The 19704-nt window shown below is 43.8% G+C and overlaps 2 protein-coding genes across 5 annotated transcripts in view; one reads left to right on the top strand and one right to left on the bottom strand.

The window, feature by feature from the left end:
- Positions 1-9610, top strand: part of SLC7A7 (solute carrier family 7 member 7) — a 34315-nt gene extending 24705 nt beyond the window's left edge. For all 4 annotated transcript variants that reach the window (XM_028135277.2, XM_054716434.1, XM_008158541.3 and 1 more), the window contains exons 3-10: positions 2710-2835; positions 3629-3773; positions 6562-6685; positions 6912-7015; positions 7302-7398; positions 8324-8473; positions 8685-8868; positions 9079-9610. In XM_028135277.2, the coding sequence (XP_027991078.1) occupies positions 2710-2835; positions 3629-3773; positions 6562-6685; positions 6912-7015; positions 7302-7398; positions 8324-8473; positions 8685-8868; positions 9079-9185 (1037 nt within the window). In that variant the 3' untranslated portion in view covers positions 9186-9610. The remainder of the gene's footprint in view (positions 1-2709; positions 2836-3628; positions 3774-6561; positions 6686-6911; positions 7016-7301; positions 7399-8323; positions 8474-8684; positions 8869-9078) is intronic.
- A 972-nt stretch (positions 9611-10582) lies between these two features.
- Positions 10583-15888, bottom strand: OXA1L (OXA1L mitochondrial inner membrane protein). The gene is made up of 10 exons (XM_008158559.3): positions 15800-15888; positions 15236-15397; positions 14299-14512; positions 12375-12518; positions 12040-12125; positions 11717-11881; positions 11447-11551; positions 11174-11336; positions 11011-11091; positions 10583-10932 (listed from the first exon to the last, which is right to left on the bottom strand). Exons 1-10 carry the CDS (start codon positions 15860-15862, stop codon positions 10805-10807), a joined length of 1311 nt encoding a protein of 436 aa, XP_008156781.3. The 5' UTR covers positions 15863-15888; the 3' UTR covers positions 10583-10804.
- Between the last annotated feature and the right edge of the window lie 3816 nt (positions 15889-19704).

The following is a 19704-nucleotide window of genomic DNA, read 5'->3' as shown; positions in this document are numbered from 1 at the left end:
GAACCAGAGCTGTTCCCGTAGCCTATCCCATTTGGTATTATGACCCGAGGTACTCTGATGGCTAAGCATGGATTTTATGGCAGCATCAGTTTGTCCCTGGGTTCCATTTATAAGACAGAAGCAGAACCCCAGGGGTTAGGGGTAAGGGTTACAGGAGGAAGAGAAGGGCTGGAGGCAGAAGTACAGTGAGGCATAAAGAATGGGTGACTAGCTGAGGAGGATCGACAGATATGAAAGATTTGTGGAGGGTGAGATAAAGGCACTTTAGCCATTTTGTAGGGTGCTTGTGGAGACTGTATGCTTCTGTCTTTAATTATTAACAGCACTGGGGGAAAAAAAATGCCCAGCTGGCGTGGGTCAGTGGTTGAAAGTTGACTTATGGACCAGGAGGTCACGGTTCGATTCCCCATCAGGGCATATGTCCCAGTTGTGGGCTTGATCCCTAGTGTGGGGCGTGCAGGAGGCAGCTGATCAGTGATTCTCTCTCATCATTGATGTTTCTTGCTCCCTCTCCCTTCCTTTATGAAATCAATAAAAATATCTATAATAATAAAAGTGTAATATGCTAATTAGACCAGACAGCAGAACGACCTTCTGGACGTCATTCTGGATGTCCTTCTGGACAAAGCCGTGGCAGCAGGGGCTGAGGCAGAGGCAGTTAGGGGTGATCAGGCAGGCAGGCAAGCAGTTAGGGGTGATCAGGTAGGCAAGCGAGTGGTTAGGGGCGATCTTGCAGGCAGGCAAGTGGTTAGGGGCGATGAGGCAGGCAGGCAGAGTGATTAGAGGCAATCAGGCAGGCAGGTGAGTGGTTAGGGGTGATGAAGCAGGCAGGCAGAGTGGTTGGGGGCAATCAGGCAGGCAAGTGGTTAGGGGTGATCAGGCAGGCAGAGTGGTTAGGGGTGATCAGGCAGGCAGGTAGGTGAGTGGTTAGGAGCCAGCGGTCCTGGATTACGAGAGTGATGACATCCCCCAAGGGGTCCTGGATTGGGAGAGGGTGCAGGCCAGGGGACCCCCCCTCATGCACAAATTTCATGCACTGGGCCTCTAGTGTGTGTGTGTGTGTGTGTGTGTGTGTGTGTGTGTGTGTGTGTGTATCACTAGGAAGTTACAGGTACATTTTTGCCCAGCCCTTGTGATAAGATTTGATTGTTTCTTGTCTTTTTTATTAGGCAGAAATGCAAGTACATGGACAGGAATGTCCTTTTGCTGGGAAGAGCAGAAAAGAATTTGGGGAGTGAGTAGAATAGGAAGGTTATAAGGTAAGGGAGAGAAAGAGAGAAGAAAGGACTGCTATTCTGAGAGGCTGGTCTTTCCTGCTTCTCAGGATGAAGTAGCCTCTGGCCAGTGTGATGAGGCTAGGACACAACAAAATGGGAGAACTAGGGACATGGAAGGACATGCCACTGCCAGAGCTGAGACAGGGAGTACTTTCCGACTGTGTTGATGGCCTGAAGCAGGCCAGCCCAGCACTGGGCCTCACTTTCTCCACTGGAAAGGCAGGCTGACTCTGACCTTGCCCTTTTTGAGAAGGACTGTTAAGCTATCCTTCTTGTGCTCCAGTTGCTGAGCTGGGAAGGAAGGAGCAGTGAAGCGATTCACTCTGCCACAGTGGGGTATGTGCCTGCCTGCCCGTGTAAGAGGTTGGCGGTGGCGGGGGGGGGGGGGGGGGGGGGGGGCGTGAGCAAGATGGTTGAGTGACATTCTGCTGAGTTTCAGAATTATATCTTGCGACTCTTCCCTGCCACATCCTGGCGCTATTGGTCAACCTCACAGCATGTGTGGGCTTTCCTTCTTGAATTTCTTTTTCTGAAGTGGATTGTAACTTTTTTGTGGAGTGTGATGGATTTCTCTGAGGTTCTGACAAAAGCTACAAACCCTTTCCTTAGAAAAATGCATATACTTTGGCTATTCCTACATCACACTTTACGAAACATTTCAGGCTTTGTGGAAGCCCTAGGTTAAGAACTCTGGCTCTAAGGGCAATCCATGAATGAACTTTACTGAAGCTCATCCAGGTAAAGGGATTACCTCTACCTCGGGGGAAGGACTTGAGGACTGTTTGTGGCTCTCATTTTTTCATTGTCCAGTCAGGAAAAATGCCCTGTCCCCATTCTGTAGGAATCTCTGTTCCAAGAATCTTTCCAAGCACAAAAACAAGCAGCTGAGCTGGCAGGCAGTATCAGGAAGTCTGGCCTCCATCCTAAGCTCTGGCTACAAGTCCTGACCTGCTGGCCCAGACATTGGATAAGTCATAACAGGACTCGTTAAGGTTAACAGTAATACCACAGCATCAGTGTCCTGGGTCCTAGAGCCCATGGGGGGGAGGGGGTAGGAGGGTGAAGAGGGGGCAGAAACCGTGACCTTTCAGAGACAACAGCTGAACACATCCTAATTCCCTACAGCTTCCAGTTTTGCCTCCCACCGCTGTGAGCACTTTTGTATGTAAGCGAATCTACATTTACTTTGTGTCTCCCATTTGTGTCATCTCGCTGAGTGTGTGTGTATGTGGTGCTGTGTATACAGGTGCTCAGCAAGTTCTTTTGCATGATAATAGTGAGGACATTCTGGGCAGAGGTTTCTAGTGCAGTGCAGGTCTGAGCCCAACACTTGTCTTTGGCCAAAGGTCTATTACTGGTACTGGACACATTGCTTGGGAGTGTAAGGCCACCTGGATGGTGCAGTCACCAGTCAGTATTATTTTTCTTTCAGGTCTCTTAACCTTCGTTAACTGTGCCTATGTCAAGTGGGGAACAATGGTACAAGATGTTTTCACCTATGCTAAAGTACTGGCTCTGATCGGTGTCATCATCGCAGGCATTGTTAGACTTGGCCAAGGTAAGAAATAATAGCAACTAACATTTGTTAAACATTTTCTGAGTCACACTCCTCTAAGTCCCCTTTGTGCATTATCTCATTTGATAGGTCCTATTATTCCCATTTTATAGATGAAAAAACTGAGGCTTCAGAATTAAGTGTCTTGCCCAAGATCCTAGCTATTAAGTAGTGGAGCCGAAATCTGTACCCAGGCACTGATCCCAAAGCCTGTCCTTTAACTTCTATGCATACTGCTTCCCAGTGGAGGATGATCTTGGCAAAAGGGCTGACAGCCGTGCACTGGGAGATGGCTTTTGCAGATTGTCAAGCCCAATCTTGTGGCTATGATTGTTCTCCCCTTGGGAGTGAGCAAGGGCAGAAATGAACTCTTTATACCCACTCCTCTCTTGTACCCAGGCCTGAACACCTACCCTACAACTACTCTGTTGACCTGGGCATATTGAGCCTTGCCCTTCCTCCACCCTGTATCAGCTCAGTCTGGTGTTAGAAAGGAGGCCGAATTGGGCAGCTTGCAGGGCAGGTCTGCATCACCACTCCTGTTCTCCAGCCCTTCTCCTCGGAGTCCACCTTGGGGCCTTCCTGTCAAGATCCCCATTCTGTGCCCTGCACTTGGCCCATCACTGTAGATGTCTCTGTTCTGTTTCCTGTTCCTCCACTGATAGCCTTGCTGCCAAAGGTGTTCTAAGCTGCTCACCTGCTGTTCATTTTACTCTTCCGTTCCGTTACTGGATCACCTTGAGGTTGGGGAGTAGGTCACTAATCCTTCTGCCTTTCCATGTTCTCTGGGTTCCAGGAGCCTCGAATCACTTTGAGAATTCCTTTGAGGGTTCATCATTTGCAATGGGTAACATTGCCCTGGCACTGTACTCAGCTCTGTTCTCCTACTCGGGCTGGGACACCCTCAACTATGTCACTGAAGAGATCAAGAATCCTGAGAGGTAGGTATCTCACCATCAACTTTCCATGGCAATAATGATAGCCTTCATTTACGGAGCTTCTACTGTGTGCTGCACAGCATACCACAGCCACTGAGATACATTTTTATCAGCCCCATTTTAATAGATGTGAAGCCTGAGGCCCAGAAAAGTATCTTATCTGTGATCATAGTAACGGAGCTATGTGAAGTTTCTCGTGTCTAAAAAAAATTTTTTTAAGGTCTTTTCACACTTATTCATTCATCCCTGTATTAAGGCAGGCTGTACAATGGACTCCTGTATGCTTTCACAATAGACTTTCCTTGCTAGGTCTTTCACTCACCCAAATCCCCACATAGAGGACTTAAGCTCATAGACTCCCAGAACCCTTCCTGCTTCCCTTCTGATCCTTTGTTTCTCAATTTCATCCTGGCATAGTGGTATTATTTGTCATTCAACGGGATCACCTCACCATTGTTACCCTAAATTACCCTCTAGTTACGCAGAGTGAAGAGCACTGGACAGGGATTAGCAAGGCCTCTCTTTCCACTGATTTGTTGGATGACCTTGAAGGAGTCTTTGACATCTATCTGCTTCCTTATCTCTAACAGAGGGGGGTGAATTATATGATCTCAGAGCCTTTCCTGGCTCTGAAATTCAGTAATTCTGGGAACTAAGATTTGCCAAGGAGCGAAGTTTATATAAATTTTTAGTCAAAAGAATAATAATTCCTTTTGGCTTTGAGAAACAAAGGATACTTTGGTACACTTCCAGTGTTGCAACCCAGAGCAAATAGAAACAGGATTGAGGCCTAGGTGGTACTTCCACCTACTGGACAGAAGCTGAATGACTTGAGTATTTAGTTCCGCCCCTTTCCCCGCCCTCCATTCTCACTGTGAAGAATGTTTATAAAGATCATGGCTTTATTTGGGCTACAGCAGTGGTCGGCAAACTCATTAGTCAACAGAGTGGCAAACCGCGGCTCTGGAGCCACATGTGGCTCGTGAGCCGCGATTTGCCGACCACTGGGCTAGAGGGACCTTGGGAAGTCTTTGCTTCTTTCTCTTGGCCACTGGTTAGGATGGTATCCAAGGTTTTCAAACTGAGTAAGGAGGTGGGTGGACATATCTCATTCATATATCATATATCAGGTTGCTCATTCACTGTTCTTCCTACTGAGGGACTATCTTTTTCTCTGGAGACTTGGCCTTCATAATTTCTTCTATTTCTCAACCTTAAGAATTTTTTTTTTTTTTTACATTTTAATTTTTTCAGTATTCACAATTATAAAGAATTCTTGGATGTAAAACAAAAAACAAAACAAACCCATCTTCCTGTGCTGTTATTATAAGACATACTAGGTGTACCAGTTAATAATGCGGATTTTGTAATCAAAACACGATAAATTCAAGAGAAACATCAAAAGTGCTTTATTCAAAGTAATGTCCATTGCTAGCTACACATTTCCCCCATCTTTAGGTTAATTTGTGGATAATGTCCCAATAGAACTTTTCTTGTTTTGAGGCAAACCATTCAGAGATCCAATTTTCCACTTCTTAGTACGTTTTGAAGTGCTGCTCAGAAAGTGTGTGTGCCATCAATCAGAACAAGTGGTAATCTGAAGGAGCAAGGTCTGGTGAATATGGTGGGTGGGTTAATACTTCCCAGGCAAGATCTTTTAATGTGTCTTTCACTGGTTTTGAAGTGTGTGATGGTGCGTTATCATGAAGCAAAATTACTTTGCCGTGTCTTCTGGAACATTCTGGTTGTTTCACGATCAAAGCGTGGTTCAAATTGATTATTTGTTGTTGGTAGTGATCAATATTAATGGTTTCACCTGGTTTTGGAAGCTCATAATACACCACACCTTCCTGATCCCACCAAACGCAGAGCATTGTCTTCTTTCCAAAGAGATTTGGCCTTGTCTTGCAGTCAACTTGTCTTGCAGTTGTTGATGATTGACCTGGATCAACCCATGATTTTGTGCGTTTGGGATTCTCAAAATAAATCCACTTTTTATCGCCAGTCACAATTCAATGCAAAACAGACTTTCTTTCGTGTTGTTGAAGCAACATTTTATTGATGACTTTTTGGTTTTCCATTTGTCTTTCATTCAGTTGATGTGGCACCCATTTTCCTTCCTTTAAAATCTTTCCCATTGCTTGTAAATGATTAGAAATTGTTTGCTGAGCAATGTTTAATCTTTCTGCAAGTTGTTTTTGAGTTTGACACGCATCTTCATCCAATAATGCTTGTAATTGTTGGTCTTCAAACTTTTTCGGTTGACCTGGACGTTGTCTTTCACATCGAAATCATCACTTTTAAAGCGTTTAAACCAGCGTTCACAAGTATCTTGAGATGGAGCATGTTCACCATAAGCTTCCCGAAGTATACAATAACTTTTTCTTCAAAATAATGAATTAAAACTTCCCACAAATGCTCTTTTTTTGGCACGAAATTTGACATTTTTAAGCATAAAAATATCTATGATGTTAACACCTTCAGAAAATTGACATATAAAGTTTTGAAGCTTGTTGTCAATACAACAAAATAGCATACATATCAAATCACATATATATCAACATATGTGTAACTCCATCTATTGAAAAAAATCCGCATTATTAACTGGTACACCTAGTAGTTCTTTGTTAATCCTTTATTTTACTTTATTTTGGCATTGTAGCTGTTTCTCCAAATATGATTATCCTTTCCCTTGATGTTCTTTAGTTCTTAAGAGTTCAAAGCTAAGGATTAAAGGAGAGATGAGGATGCGACTATGGACTAACATATCTTCTATTCTATTTGGCTGTAGGAATTTGCCCCTCTCCATTGGCATTTCTATGCCCATTGTCACCATCATCTACATCTTGACCAATGTGGCCTACTACACCGTGCTAGACATGAAGGACATCCTGGCCAGTGATGCTGTTGCTGTGGTAAATGATTTTCATTAGCAGAGAAGGCTGAGGGTGTTTGTGGGCTTCTAGGTACAGTGCAGCTCTTGAAAGTCCCAGTAAAGAGACAGTCCTTGAAAGGATACTGGGATACTGGGCTTGCAAGGAGGTACTGTTACCTCTGTGGTGGAAGGGTTGGATTCCAAGTAGTGGGAATCTAGGGACATGCCTGTCCATGCCTCTCATCCCTAATGACTCTTTTCCTTAGACTTTTGCAGACCAGATTTTTGGAATATTCAACTGGACAATTCCACTAGCAGTTGCATTATCCTGCTTTGGTGGCCTCAATGCTTCCATTGTGGCTGCTTCTAGGTATGAGCGGTATCTTTTACTGGAAAGCATTTTGAAAACTATGGCAGGGGGAGGTAGGACTTACAGGATCCAGACTTTAGTCACTGTGCTCCCCAAATGACATTCACAACCTCTTTGCTCTTATTTCCATCAGTAGCCTCCAGTACTTACTAATCTCTATATTGAACTCCATTCCATATTATCTACTCTTTTGGAGGTGATTGCAGAGTGAGGGCCCTTTAGCTCATGAGCCAGGCCACACCCAGTATCCCATGTTTCTCAGTCTCTCCTATTTTACCTAAAATAGGCTTTTCTTTGTGGGCTCAAGAGAAGGCCATCTCCCTGATGCTATCTGCATGATTCATGTCCATCGGTTCACCCCAGTGCCTGCGCTACTTTTCAATGTAAGTGATCCCAAGGATGAGGCTGAAAGCCAGATTGTAGGGGAAACTTTAGTAACAGTAGAGGCAACTGTCCTAGCTTCCTAAATACTCTAAAGGAGATTCTAACAGAAAAAAATACTAATGGAACATAGTGTGGGCAAGACACACTCTGCTAACTGCTGCGGTGGTTCCTAAGAGAGAATCTATCTTCTCTAAGGAATGGTAACCTCCTTTGGTTTAGGATAAGGCATAAAGCACATGGGATTATTTGTAATGATTGCCATGATAGTCAGTGATGTAGTGTTTAGGGAAGAAACTAATCACTTCCATGGGGGAAAAGGGTGAACGAAGAAAGACTTCTTTGACTAAGTGCATTTGAAGTAGATTTTTAAGGTTAGGGTTGCAAACGGTAGTAGACATGGGCTTTAGGTTAAGAGAAACAATCAGAAAGTTCTGAGGTAAAGCAATGTGAAGTTGGGTAGTGGATGATAAGCTGGAAATGTACGTTGGAGCCATTATGGGGAGGCTTTTAAGCAAAAGATTAAAAAATTTTTAAATATGTATTTTTATTGATTTTAGAGAGGAGATAGAAAGATCAATGAGAGAAAATCGATTGGCTGCCTCATGCACACCTGACACTGGGGACTGAGCCTGCAACCTGGGCATGTGACTTTACTGGGAATCGAACCATGACCTCTTGGTTCATAGGTCAATGCTCATCCACTGAGCCACACCAGACAGGCTAAGCAAAAGATTTTTGAGGAATTGTTTTGAGCTATACTTTATAGAAAAGGAATGAGGTATTGAAACTCAGGAGGTGCTAGAGGGTGGGAACAGAAAAGGACAGATGGGGAGACTCTGAGGATTTGACAAAGAGGAGGGACTCAGTAAAGGGGAGTGAAAAATACCTTGAACAAAGGCCCTGAGGAGCTGATTGTACTTACAGGGACTCATGGCATTGATCTACTTATGCGTGGAGGACATCTTCAAGCTCATTAACTACTATAGCTTCAGCTACTGGTTCTTTGTGGGGCTCTCAATTGTGGGTCAGCTTTATCTGCGCTGGAAGGAGCCTGATCGACCTCGTTCCCTTAAGGTAAGTCACCTCCATCCCACCTCTGCTCCATCTGCCCTGGGGATTCTTATAAGATGGTTTGTTTAGAAACCTTTGCCCTGGACTTGCTGGTGTCAGTGTGTTGAGATGAAGGGAATGGGAAGGCAGCTCAGTGCTCTGACCTTCACAAGGGTGGGATTACTTTAGTTGTCAATCCTGAGCTAATTTCCAGTTGTTTCTTCTGTGCCCTTAGCTCAGCCTGTTCTTCCCCATTGTCTTCTGCTGCTGTACCATCTTCCTGGTGGTCATTCCACTCTACAGCGATACCACCAACTCCCTCATTGGCATTGGCATTGCCCTCTCAGGCTTGCCCTTTTACTTCTTCATCATCAGAGTGCCAGAACACAAACGACCTCATTGCCTCCGAAGGATTGTGGGTAAGATCTGGATCCTCAGGTTAGCTTGGCTAATGTACTTATCTTTTTTTGCCTCTTCTGAAAATCCTGTTCCAAGTCACCTTGGCCTTAGCCCCTTCCTATCGTTAACCCTAAGGCTTAACTGAATTGTCTCCTCAGGCCCAATTCAGTGCCACTGGAACTCAGACCAGTTGACCTCTTCTGAGTTTTGATTCAAACTTCTCTTTGTAGCATCTACTACATGGTACCTCCAGATCCTATGTATGTCAGTAGCTGCAGAGATGGATTTGGAAGATGAAGGAGAGATGCCCAAGCAACAAGATCCCAAGTCTAAGTAAATAACACCTGGAATCCTGACATATGAAAAGCAGAACCTCATCTTCTACTGGTTGGAGCCAAGGAAGTTGAAAAGGAAAGCTTACTTCTTTGGAGGCACCTGTCCAGAAGCCTGGTCTAGGCAGCTTCAACAACCTTTGAACTTGCTTTTTTTTGAGAGAGACAGTAATTTATTTGTTTTGCTACATATTGTTCCAGATTTTAAAAAAGGGATAATAAAGCAGACTGTGGTGGGAGCATGTCAGGTGTGGGCTGGGTTATTCTAATAGCACATTCCCATGTGTTAAGATATTCACTCACCTCTGGGTGTGCCTTACACCTCTTTTCCTTTAAAAGGGCCAATAATGCTCCAAATTTCCTGTCTCTTTTAGAGAGACATGAGAATGTATGGGTGCTGGACAATAAAAGGTTTATGTTCCTAAGCTTTGAGTGGCTTCATTTTACATAGTGTCTCTGGGACAGTTCCTATTAGTCTGGCAGGAAAACTGAAAACCCCCACACAATCTAATGCTTGAAAGTATCCGAGTATTTCTTCCCTCTCAAGCCTGTTGCTGAAGGTTGATAAAACCAATCTCTACCTCTAAACTGCTGTAGCAAAATGTTAAGGTTGTTAGATAAAAATGACATCAACTTTCATTCTTTTTTTTTTTAAATATATTTTATTGATTTTTTTACAGAGAGGAAGGGAGAGGGAGTTAGAAACATCAACGAGAGAGAAACATCGATCAGCTGCCTCCTGCACACCCCCTACTGGGGATGTGCCCACAACCAAGGTACATGCCCTTGACTGGAATCGAACCTGGGACCCTTCAGTCCGCAAGCCGACGCTCTATCCACTGAGCCAAACCAGTTAGGGCTCAACTTCCATTCTTCTTAATTACCACTAAGAATTTGAGCCCAGCTGGCATGGCTTAGTGGTTGAGTGTCAACCTATGAATCAGGTCACAGATTGATTCCAGTCAGGGTACATACCCAGGTTGCGGGCTCAATCCCCAGTGGGGGGCATGCAGGAGGCAGCCGATCAATGATTCTCTCTCATAATTGATGTTTCTATCTCTCTCCCCCTCTCCCTTCCTCTCTAAAATAAATAAAAATGTATTAAAAAAAAGAATTTGAGCACATCTACTTCTTGAAGGATATTTTATAGGTAACCTTGGGGTAAATAAATGTGGTTATTCTATTTAAATATAATCTCAATTTAGCAGGCATATCTCTGCAATGCAAATGTGGCTGGAACAACACATTTATGGGGTGGGGATCTAAGCTCTTAACACCAGGTTACTTTCCTGAGACACTTCCTAAGAGCACGGGCCAGCAAGAGCAATCACCATCAACCTGTTCTTTAGTTTTCTGAAGCACACAATCCACCTCCCCACTTAATAAGTACCAGGAAGCAACATATAATACAGAGGTTTACTAATCCTGTAGATGGAAAGATCACTTGGCTCCCCAGTGCTCTTTTATACTTAGATGTAAGAGTTTACAGTGGAATCCACTTTTAAAACAAACATCTCCATGTCCCATAGTTTCTAGGTCTGGGGCAAGGACCCAGCAAAAATCTTGTTCTAAGGCCGAGTCTTTGGAGAAGCAGAGTTAATGTCAGTATGAGCAGGGAACAAATTCAGCCGAGTGTGTCACGCCAGGGTTTCTTTGACTTTGGTTTGTTGCAGCTGCTGTTAGGGGTGTTGGGAGGGGGATTTTCCCCATGCTGTAGCAGAGGGTTGTGGGTAAAGGTCTGTCGTAATGGACCTAGGGGAAGAAGAGAAGGTTAATGAACAAAGGAAAGGGAGAAACAGTGACAGAATTTAGCCCGAAAGGGTTATTTACCCCTGGCTGCTAGTTCCAAGTGATTCTGCATGCGCCGTTCACGCTCTTGTAGCTGATGGTTGATTTCAGCATTTTTCCAGCCTATACAGAGTAAGACAGTTGGGTCTCATACCTACTTTTAGGCCACTTTCCCCTGGTCCTGATTCAGAGGACGGGCCCTTACCACGTTTGAAGCTCTTTATGAAGCCTTCCCGTGGAGGTAATTTGTCGGCGTCATGCACAACACGCTGGGGGATTTTAAGAATAGTGCGTACAGCTGGAATACGGAGGCAAGACACCTGGACCAGGGAAAACATATTCGAGGAGAACCAATACACGAACACTGCCTAGGTGGAAAGGAAAAGAAGGCACTTAGAAGCTGCATCCCAGATCAGCCTGCGGGAGGTGGCTAGGCTAGGAGAAAGGACTTGAAGCTCGCCCCTAAGTCATTACCTACCGAGGGGAAATGGACAGTTATGGGTAAGACTGCCAGTGGTATCAATCTCATAACATTTCTCATCCAGTGAAGGTCAGAACTTTGCACACCAGTCTCAGCACCTAACTGCCAAAAAAAGCAGAGGAAGAGTAGCAATTTTAGGGACTATGGCTCAAATTTCTTATGCATCAAAACTATTCCTCCAGGGAGTGAAGGACTATTCTGTACAACTACATTACTCCTAATCCCAGTTCACTTTGCAGGCCTGGCACTTGGCCAACCTGGGCTTACCTCAAGGACACCCCACATTGTAGCAGTGACTACCATTGGTAATATGTAGGTGGGGTCAGAGATTGTGAGATCCTGGAACCACCAGAGGCCACCTGTCTGTAGGCTGGGCACAGGAAGGTTGGCCATTTCTCTCAAGGAAATGAAGAAGGAGATGAAGATTGGTGCCTATTACACAGGATAAACAGTGTCAGTATCCTTTATCAGAGGGGATATTTTCATTATTCCATTATTGAAAACCACCTGCTTTTTGGACATCCAGGGCATGGGAAACAGGAGGTAATCTGATTGGCTCAGGATAAAATAAGGAAAATGTTTTCACTTACCTGAGTCAGAGGTAGAATGAGAGGTTTAAAGAGTTTAATGTCATGCTTTTTCTGATACAATGTCATCTCCGAGGAGGCCCTGTAGACTGTGAAGTGAGAGGAAGTTAGTGGTTGGGCAGAAAGTTACATTGGTGGAAGTGACCATCCTCATTACCCGGCCCATCACATTTCTAACTGACCCTGAACAGTCACTGGAACCATTAGGCCCAAGAAGTAGGTAAAACTTTAAGACCTGCCTAGATGTAGCAACTCCTGACTTAGGTTGTTTCTTTCCCTCTGCAGAATGTCAGGAAAAGTGTAAATGTGGTCTCACGCTCATCCTGCAATTGACTCACACTCAGCATGGTCTCCTGCCAACTTGGCCTCTCTGATTCGAATGGTAAACTTCTGGATCTCTGGCATGTGGTTGTGGATCTTGGCTGCTTCTCGTTGGCCCTTCACAATGAGAGGAAACACCAGGCAGCGGGCAAGGACTGTACCTACAAAATACACACGAAGATTGGAGTAAAATTAAAGCAGTTCTGCAGCTAGAAGGTTGAAGATTTCTAGGTTCTCACTGAAAGGATCTCTCTTATTCTAGTCTTTCCACACTGTGACTCATACCCAAGGGGCCCAAAACAAAGGGTAGGGATTTGAGTTAGTTTCTTCAAGGTTCCGTTCTCTGCTTTGACATCACAAAAGTCTAGCATTAACTTCTCTAAACAAATGATCATGAATCTAGTTTGTTTCCTTGAACAAAAGGCGGCAGTAAGTACTTTTCTAGACCAATGGTTTCTAAACTTTTCTATCAATGGAACATCTTCCTCTCTGCCCCCAACTCTTAGTCCCAATATGTATAACAGATAAAATCAAGCTGTCCTAGGTGAGGGGATAGTCTGGCTGGCTATAGGACCGTTTAAGTTCTGGACTTGCTTTGCTCAGAGGTACCTTTACAGAACTCTAGGGTTCTCACAAATAAGGTTTAAAAGCTGCTGTCCTAGAAACCTCTGGAGCAAGAGGTAATATGGCGGCCTGCTGCTTAAGCTCCTTCCTATTTCTTTCCTTTTTTAAATGTTTTTATTGACTTTAGAGAGGGCACGGGAGAGGTACAGAGAGATAAAAACATCAATGAGAGAGAAACATCATTAATCGGCTGTCTCCTGCACACCCCCTACTGGGGATCAAGCCTGCAACCCGGACATGTGACCTGACCAGATATTGAACTGGTAACCTCTTGGTTCATGGGTTGACTGACTCAACCACTGAGCCACCCTGCTCGAGCCCTATTTCTTTTTTTACACTTCATATTTCCCAATTATGCCAACAAATATTTAATTTATGGTATCTATAGATAAACAAGTGGGTTCTGGCTAAAAAGAGATGGGGGTTGGGGAGAGATTTAGGTTTAGGCTTTATCAACATTATGATGATGATGTGCCGTGGAAAGAGGGGAGCTAAGGATGGAACCCAGAATACCAGCACTGGAAATGGGAAGTTGTGGTCAGAAAGATAGAAGAAAATCAGAAAAGACTGTCACAAAAGCCAAGGAATATATTTCCAAGTCTAGCGTCTAACACAGAAAGGTCAACTATAAAAAGCAAAGTGGATTTAGCAACGATGTAACTGGCAGTTAAAATGAAGCGGTATTAGTAAAAGCCAGATTGCTGAGGGTCAAAGAGTGGAAAGAAGTAAGCTTACTATGATACAGAATATCCTTTTAAATAACAGCTATGAAAAGGAGAAAGACAGCATAGTAGAAGTTAAAGGTAAACTAAAGATAAAGGGAAAATATTTCCTTCCAAGAAATACATGGTATGCTTGAGCATGTTTGTATGTTCAGAGTAGGGCAGTAAAAAGGGAGTTGAAGACACAGGGAGATGATCACTGGAGCAACGTGTTCAGGAGGATACAGAATCTGAAGCATAGTTTTAGCCTGCAATGTGAGTGTCTTCCCAATTTTGGGGTTTAACTGCTTGACCTGACCTTCTACTCTCCTGAACCAGGGTAGCTTCCTCACTGTTAACAAGGTCCTCTTGCTCTAACCCCATGCTCACACTCAAATATCTACACTTCTTGAATTATAGATGCTCTAGTGGTTTTATAATGCCCCTTAGGAAATATAGGTATAGAGTATCTAGTATCATGAGCCTTTACCCCTCATTTGAATCATCTGTTTTTTCTGACCCCTAAACTTCTGCACTATTTCCTTGACCCCCTCACAGAACTCTCCCTAAGTCCCCATTTCCTCCAGGATCCCTTTCCAGGATGCAGTCCTCTTACACAGAGCAATGGCCCCCCACCAAGGTAGGCCAAGGTCAACATGCATATATTCCAGTAGGTTCTGGATCATTCCCACTGGGGTATATGACCCCAGCCCAAGTTCAGTGAAGCTCTCTTCTGCAGCAGCTTGGACTATATCTGCAGTCTCTCCAGAAGCCGCCTCAGTTACTGCTGTGGGTGAGGGAGTTGCAGGAATGACCGGAGGGGCCTGAACCTGTGCAAAAGGAAGCCATGTGTAATATTCAGTCGGTGGGACACAGAAATTGAGGGTTCCCTTATGATAACCAGTACTGGGTTGTTCTCTTGACTCTACTTCTTGTTCTCCCAGATTAGCCTAAATGTCCACAGAACTCAGCTCTTAAAAAGAGCATTTTATTTCCCCCCCAAAAGTAGGAAAATAACTTACTATATTATAGTAAGATTTCATGAAAGTTATTTCTTGCATCAGTGTTTTCCAAACTTCATTCGAGTATCACTGTTACGATTTTGTACATACTCAAACTATTGTACTCCTAATTTCCCTTTAAAACTGAGTTTTTAAGACCCAAATATCTAAAAAAAGAAAGAAAAAAAACTGACCAAAATATCTACTTGGTCTCATCCTCAAAAATATCAATATCCATGAAGTCATGTAAATGATATGCAAGTTTCAATTTTTCTAATACACACACCTGGAAACACATTTCACATCGCCATCAGTGGCTTGGCACCACTCTGGGAAACAATGGCATGCATAGAATGTAAATCTCTCCTGCTGTACTCTCAAATCCTTCCCCCAGCGGATTTGAAAATATCCCAAGCAGAGATGCTACCATCCTGGGGAGCTGTGTGCAGCGTGGGAAGAACTCTCCTGCACCTTCCGCTTCCCTCTAGTCAAAACAAAAAACCAACCCAGGGGCACCACTCCTAACACGGCAGGGCTGGAAACGCGTCTTACCGGGGCTTCTGCAAATGAGATGGCAGAGACACTGAGGCCACGGGGGCTGGGGGCCGCCAGGAGGGCATAGTGGGGGCGGCCGCAGCACCGGCTGGCTGGGAGCGGGAACCCGGCGGTCAGCGGTTTCCGGGGCCACTGTGAGGGCCCGGCGACGCGGTGGAACTGCGCGCGGAAAGGGAGGAGGAGCACTTTCATTGGGGGCAGAAGTCCCGCATTCCCCCCCCCCCCGGCCCCCCAAGAAGAAGCAGGCAGCCCGCTTCCACAGGTGAGGACAGTAACTCTCCGCGAGTCCTGTACCTCACCTGCCGCAGGCCCACGACCCACAAGTCCAGGCCGAGGTTCCCTGGGCGCGGGGAAGCCTGTTCCCGGGTCCAGACCGCGACACAGGGTCGCTCAGCCCGTGGGGTCATAGAAGGTAACCCTTCAGCGTCCTCAGGGGACCCGAGGTCAAGGGACACAGGCTGGCGAGCAGGTCAGCGTTGCTCACGCCCCAGAATGAGCGCCCCCGGCTCGGGTCCCGGGGACAGGGCAGCGCCCCGCAGTTCAGCCCTGGCGCTTCCTTACTTGCCGCTGGGGCCACAGCAGGCGGAGAAGCTCCCGGCGCCCGCACAGCAACACCCCCGCCATCTTGACGGGAAGAGGACTTCCGCTCGCACCTGCGCACTCGGAACCGCAGCCCCGCGCGCCGGGGCCCTTTTGGAAGTGGGCGGAAGTCGGAGCGGTCGCCGCGGTCGCGGCGGGGACGGAGTCTGGCGACCATGTTGGAAGTGGGCAAGAAGGCGCCCAGGGCCGCATTTCTGGAGCGTGAAGAGCCACCTAAGTGGATGAGGAGTTTCCTCCATCTCTAAATCCTTGATTCTCCTGCGACGTGTTGAGCTAAAAAATAGCCTCCGGTCAGCCTTGGCTGTGTCTGGTCTGGGTTTTTTTTTTTTTTTTTTCTTGCCTAGTGATGTTCGATTCTTATTCCTAGATAATATTGTAGTAGCAGATCCAGTGAAACTTGAGTGTACTCTGGCGTCTGGCAGAAATTGAAGGAAGGCAGCTTCTAGGAAAAAATTATCTCTCAGATAAAACACCCCACAGAGTTTTAAGAGGAGACTCCATCGTTCCCTTTTCCCTCCCTCAGTGGGGTTGTGTGAGGAGCATCTTGTGACTGAGGGGACAAGTCTAAAGATGAGAAGCTAACGTGAAGATGGCTGTGTGGAAAGGTAGAAAACCTCTGGATACTTGATGATGTCATTGAGCTGCTGCCTCAAGCTTGGGACCCACCCATCCCTAGACTTCGTGGTGTAAGATAATTAAAGTCTTTACTGTCCGGATTCTAAGTCTCTGTTGCTTGGGTGTTTTGTTTCTCGAAGCGAATAACATTTCTTAAAGATATATGAGGTGAAGTTCCTTCCCTCCAAATAAAAAATAGTACAGCTCAGAAAGGTGAAAGTTGATTATATTGGAACCCCTAAAAAGTCAACTACAAATGCTTTTTGAATGACAAAGCATAGCTTGGGGAAGATACAATAGCTTGAAGTTATTTCAATCACTGCTTTTTGGGGATCGTTATGAATATACCTGACAAATGATAAAAATAGGAGGCAAAGAAATAGAGTATAGATTTAGTAATAATTAGGAGTATGACCGATTAATCACATGTTGGATACGATTGTAAGCAAGCTTTTATTATTATTATTTTTTGTTACTTTAAAGAATCAATACAGTTGCCCTAGCTGGTTTGACTCAATGGATAGAGCATTGGTCTGTGGATTGAAGGGTTCCAGGTTTGATTCCAGTCAAGAACACATGCCCAGGTTGTGGGATCGATCCCCAGCAGGGGGTGTGCAGGAGGCAGCCAATCAATGATTCTCTCTCCCTCTCCCTTCCTCTCTGAAATAAATTAAAAAGTATATACATAAAAGAATCAATACAGTTAGAACTGATGACAAACACACAGTTAGAACTGATGACTAAAGCACTGTATTGATGAGATATCTGCACCCCCATGTTCTTAGTAGCACTATCTACAATAGCTAAGTTGTGGAAACAACCTAAGTATCTATCCATGGATGAATAGATAAAGAAAATGTGGTATACATATAAATGGGATACAATTCAGCCATAAAAAGATGGAAATCTTGCTATTTGTGACAACATGGATGGACCCGGAGGGCATTATGCTAAGTGAAATAAGTCATACAGAGAAAGAATTACTGTATGATCTCACTTATATATGTTTAATAAAAAAAAATTATCAAACTCATAGAAAAAGAGGTCAGATTGTGGTTATCACATGTAGGGGGGAATTGGATGAAGGTTGTCAAAAGGTGCAAGTTTCCAGTTATAGATAAATACTGGGGATGTAATGTACACTATGATGACTATTGTTAACATTGCTATATGGTATATTTGAAAGTTATTAAGAGAGTAAATACTAAGAGTTCTCATCACAAAAATAAATTATTGCTTTTTGGTATCTATATGAGATGATGGACTTTAACTAAACCTATTGTGATAATCATTTCACAATGTATATGCCAAGTCATTATGCTGTACAACTGACACTTACACTGTGCTATATATAATTTGTATAGATGTAGATGTTAATACAACTAACTCCATCTCAGTGTCCTGGATTTATTTCATGCTGTGACCTTTGGCCAACTTCACTGGCTTTAGCAAGCATATCAAAGCCTTCTAGTTGATGATTATCTGTGTTCCAAAAAATGTAGCAATAAAACTTTTTTTAGTAATGTCTGGAATGGCATGACAATTGAGATAAGTATTAAACTGATATATTGATGATAAATAATCACTTATCACAAGACCACCAAGAGGTATGGCACCTAGCCAGTACTGCATTCTTTGTCCCATTGTCTTGTCAACAATTTGTACCTGAGCCTGGCCAGTGTTGCTCAATGATTAAGCATTGATCCATGAACCAGGAGGTCATGGTTCGATTCCTGGTCAGGGCACATGCCTGGGTTTTGGGCATGTGTCCAGGGGGCATGCAAAAGGCAGCCGACCGATGATTCTCTTTCATCATTGATGTTTCTAACTCTCTCTTCCTCTCCTTTCCTCTCTCTGAAAGCAATAAAAACATATTAAAAAAAAAGAATTGACATAATTAAAACACTGACTTTTACAATCTATGAACATGGTGGGACCCTCCATTTGAAAAAAAAAAAATTGGTACCTGAGTTATACTATGAAAAAGTACTGTGCTCAGCTGGTGTTGCTCAGTGTTTAATTGTCGAACAATGAAACAGGAGGTCACAGGTTTGATTCCTAGTCAGGGCAGTGCCCGGGTTGCAAGCTTGATCCCCGGTAGGGGTGTGCAGGAGGCAGCTGATCAATGATTCTTCTCATCATTGATGTTTCTACCTCTCTTTCTCTCTGAAATCAATAAAAAAAATTTTTTTTAAAGTAGTGTAACAGAGGGGCTGGGTGAAAAAAGTGAAGGGATTAAGCAAAGAAAAAGCCTCATAGACACAGACAACAGTATGGTGATTACCAGAGGGAAAGGGGCGCTGGGGGGAGCTAGAAGAGGGAAAGGGGGTGATAAATGGTGAAGGAAGGAGACTTGACTTGGATGGTGAACACACAATACAATATACAGATGATGTAAAATTGTACACCTGAAATCTATAAAATTTTATTAACCAATGCCACCCCAATAAATTCAATAAAAACTTAAAAAAATATTGTAACAGTATTTTTCAAGTGGCAGATTATGGAATAGCTGAAGATTTATTCAAGGTAGTTCCTGAAATGATGGAGCTATTAAAGAAAAAAGTGAGTCATCATCATGTCTTAAGAAGAAAAATTATGAGAATATTCCTCTGAAATCATAGATATTCATGGCTATTATAACCATCATTGGAAAGCTGTATTTCATAACTTGAGGAAAAATTCTAACAGATGCCAGAATGCTTTTTTTAAATGGGGCTGTTATGTTTCTTTTTGACAGTGGTTCCAAACATTATTTTTGAAATTTTCTAATTCTGTAACAAAATATAATAAAGTCTTTCCATAGTTTTAAAACAAAACAAAAAATAAATAAAAAAGTATTGTAACAGGTGTCTGTTAGCAGAGGCTAATTTACACAGAACTGCTGGGTCATCTGTCCACTCTCACCTACAACTCTGTAAGTAAATTAACCTTTAATACATTCTGTTTTATTCTGTGGAGTTTCGTGTATTGTTCTTCCCTCTGACGATACCTTCTTATTATGGTGGCCATTACACCTTTGCCCTACCACTGGGCACAGTTATACCTCAACACTGGAAAAAAGTTTTCAATATGTGCACGCATGCCTGTGCACACACACATTGTCACAATGTGAGGTAGGTGATGGCTCTGTTAAGTAATCTTATTGTAGTAATTATTTTGTAATATATATGTAAAGGGTGGGTCAAAAGTAGGTTTATAATAATTAATAATACAATAATAAATTTTTGCATACTCACAACTGTAAACCT

Source organism: Eptesicus fuscus, chromosome 5 (assembly GCF_027574615.1).
Source record: "Eptesicus fuscus isolate TK198812 chromosome 5, DD_ASM_mEF_20220401, whole genome shotgun sequence".
Classification (NCBI taxonomy): domain Eukaryota; kingdom Metazoa; phylum Chordata; class Mammalia; order Chiroptera; family Vespertilionidae; genus Eptesicus; species Eptesicus fuscus.
Note: the sequence above shows the minus strand (reverse complement) of the source record. Positions and strands in the feature narration are given on the sequence as shown.

What these genes read in the sequence shown, in the direction of transcription:
- OXA1L (XM_008158559.3), bottom strand. Translation starts at nt 15,862, where the DNA reads ATGGCGGGGGTGTTGCTGTGCGGGCGCCGGGAGCTTCTCCGCCTGCTG. An exon ending in GTGGGGGGCCATTGCTCTGT is followed by an intron (nt 12,519 to 14,298) that starts GTAAGAGGACTG and finishes TGTATTTTGTAG; the next exon opens with GTACAGTCCTTGCCCGCTGC. An exon ending in CTTGGAACTAGCAGCCAGGG is followed by an intron (nt 10,933 to 11,010) that starts GTAAATAACCCT and finishes TTCTTCCCCTAG; the next exon opens with GTCCATTACGACAGACCTTT.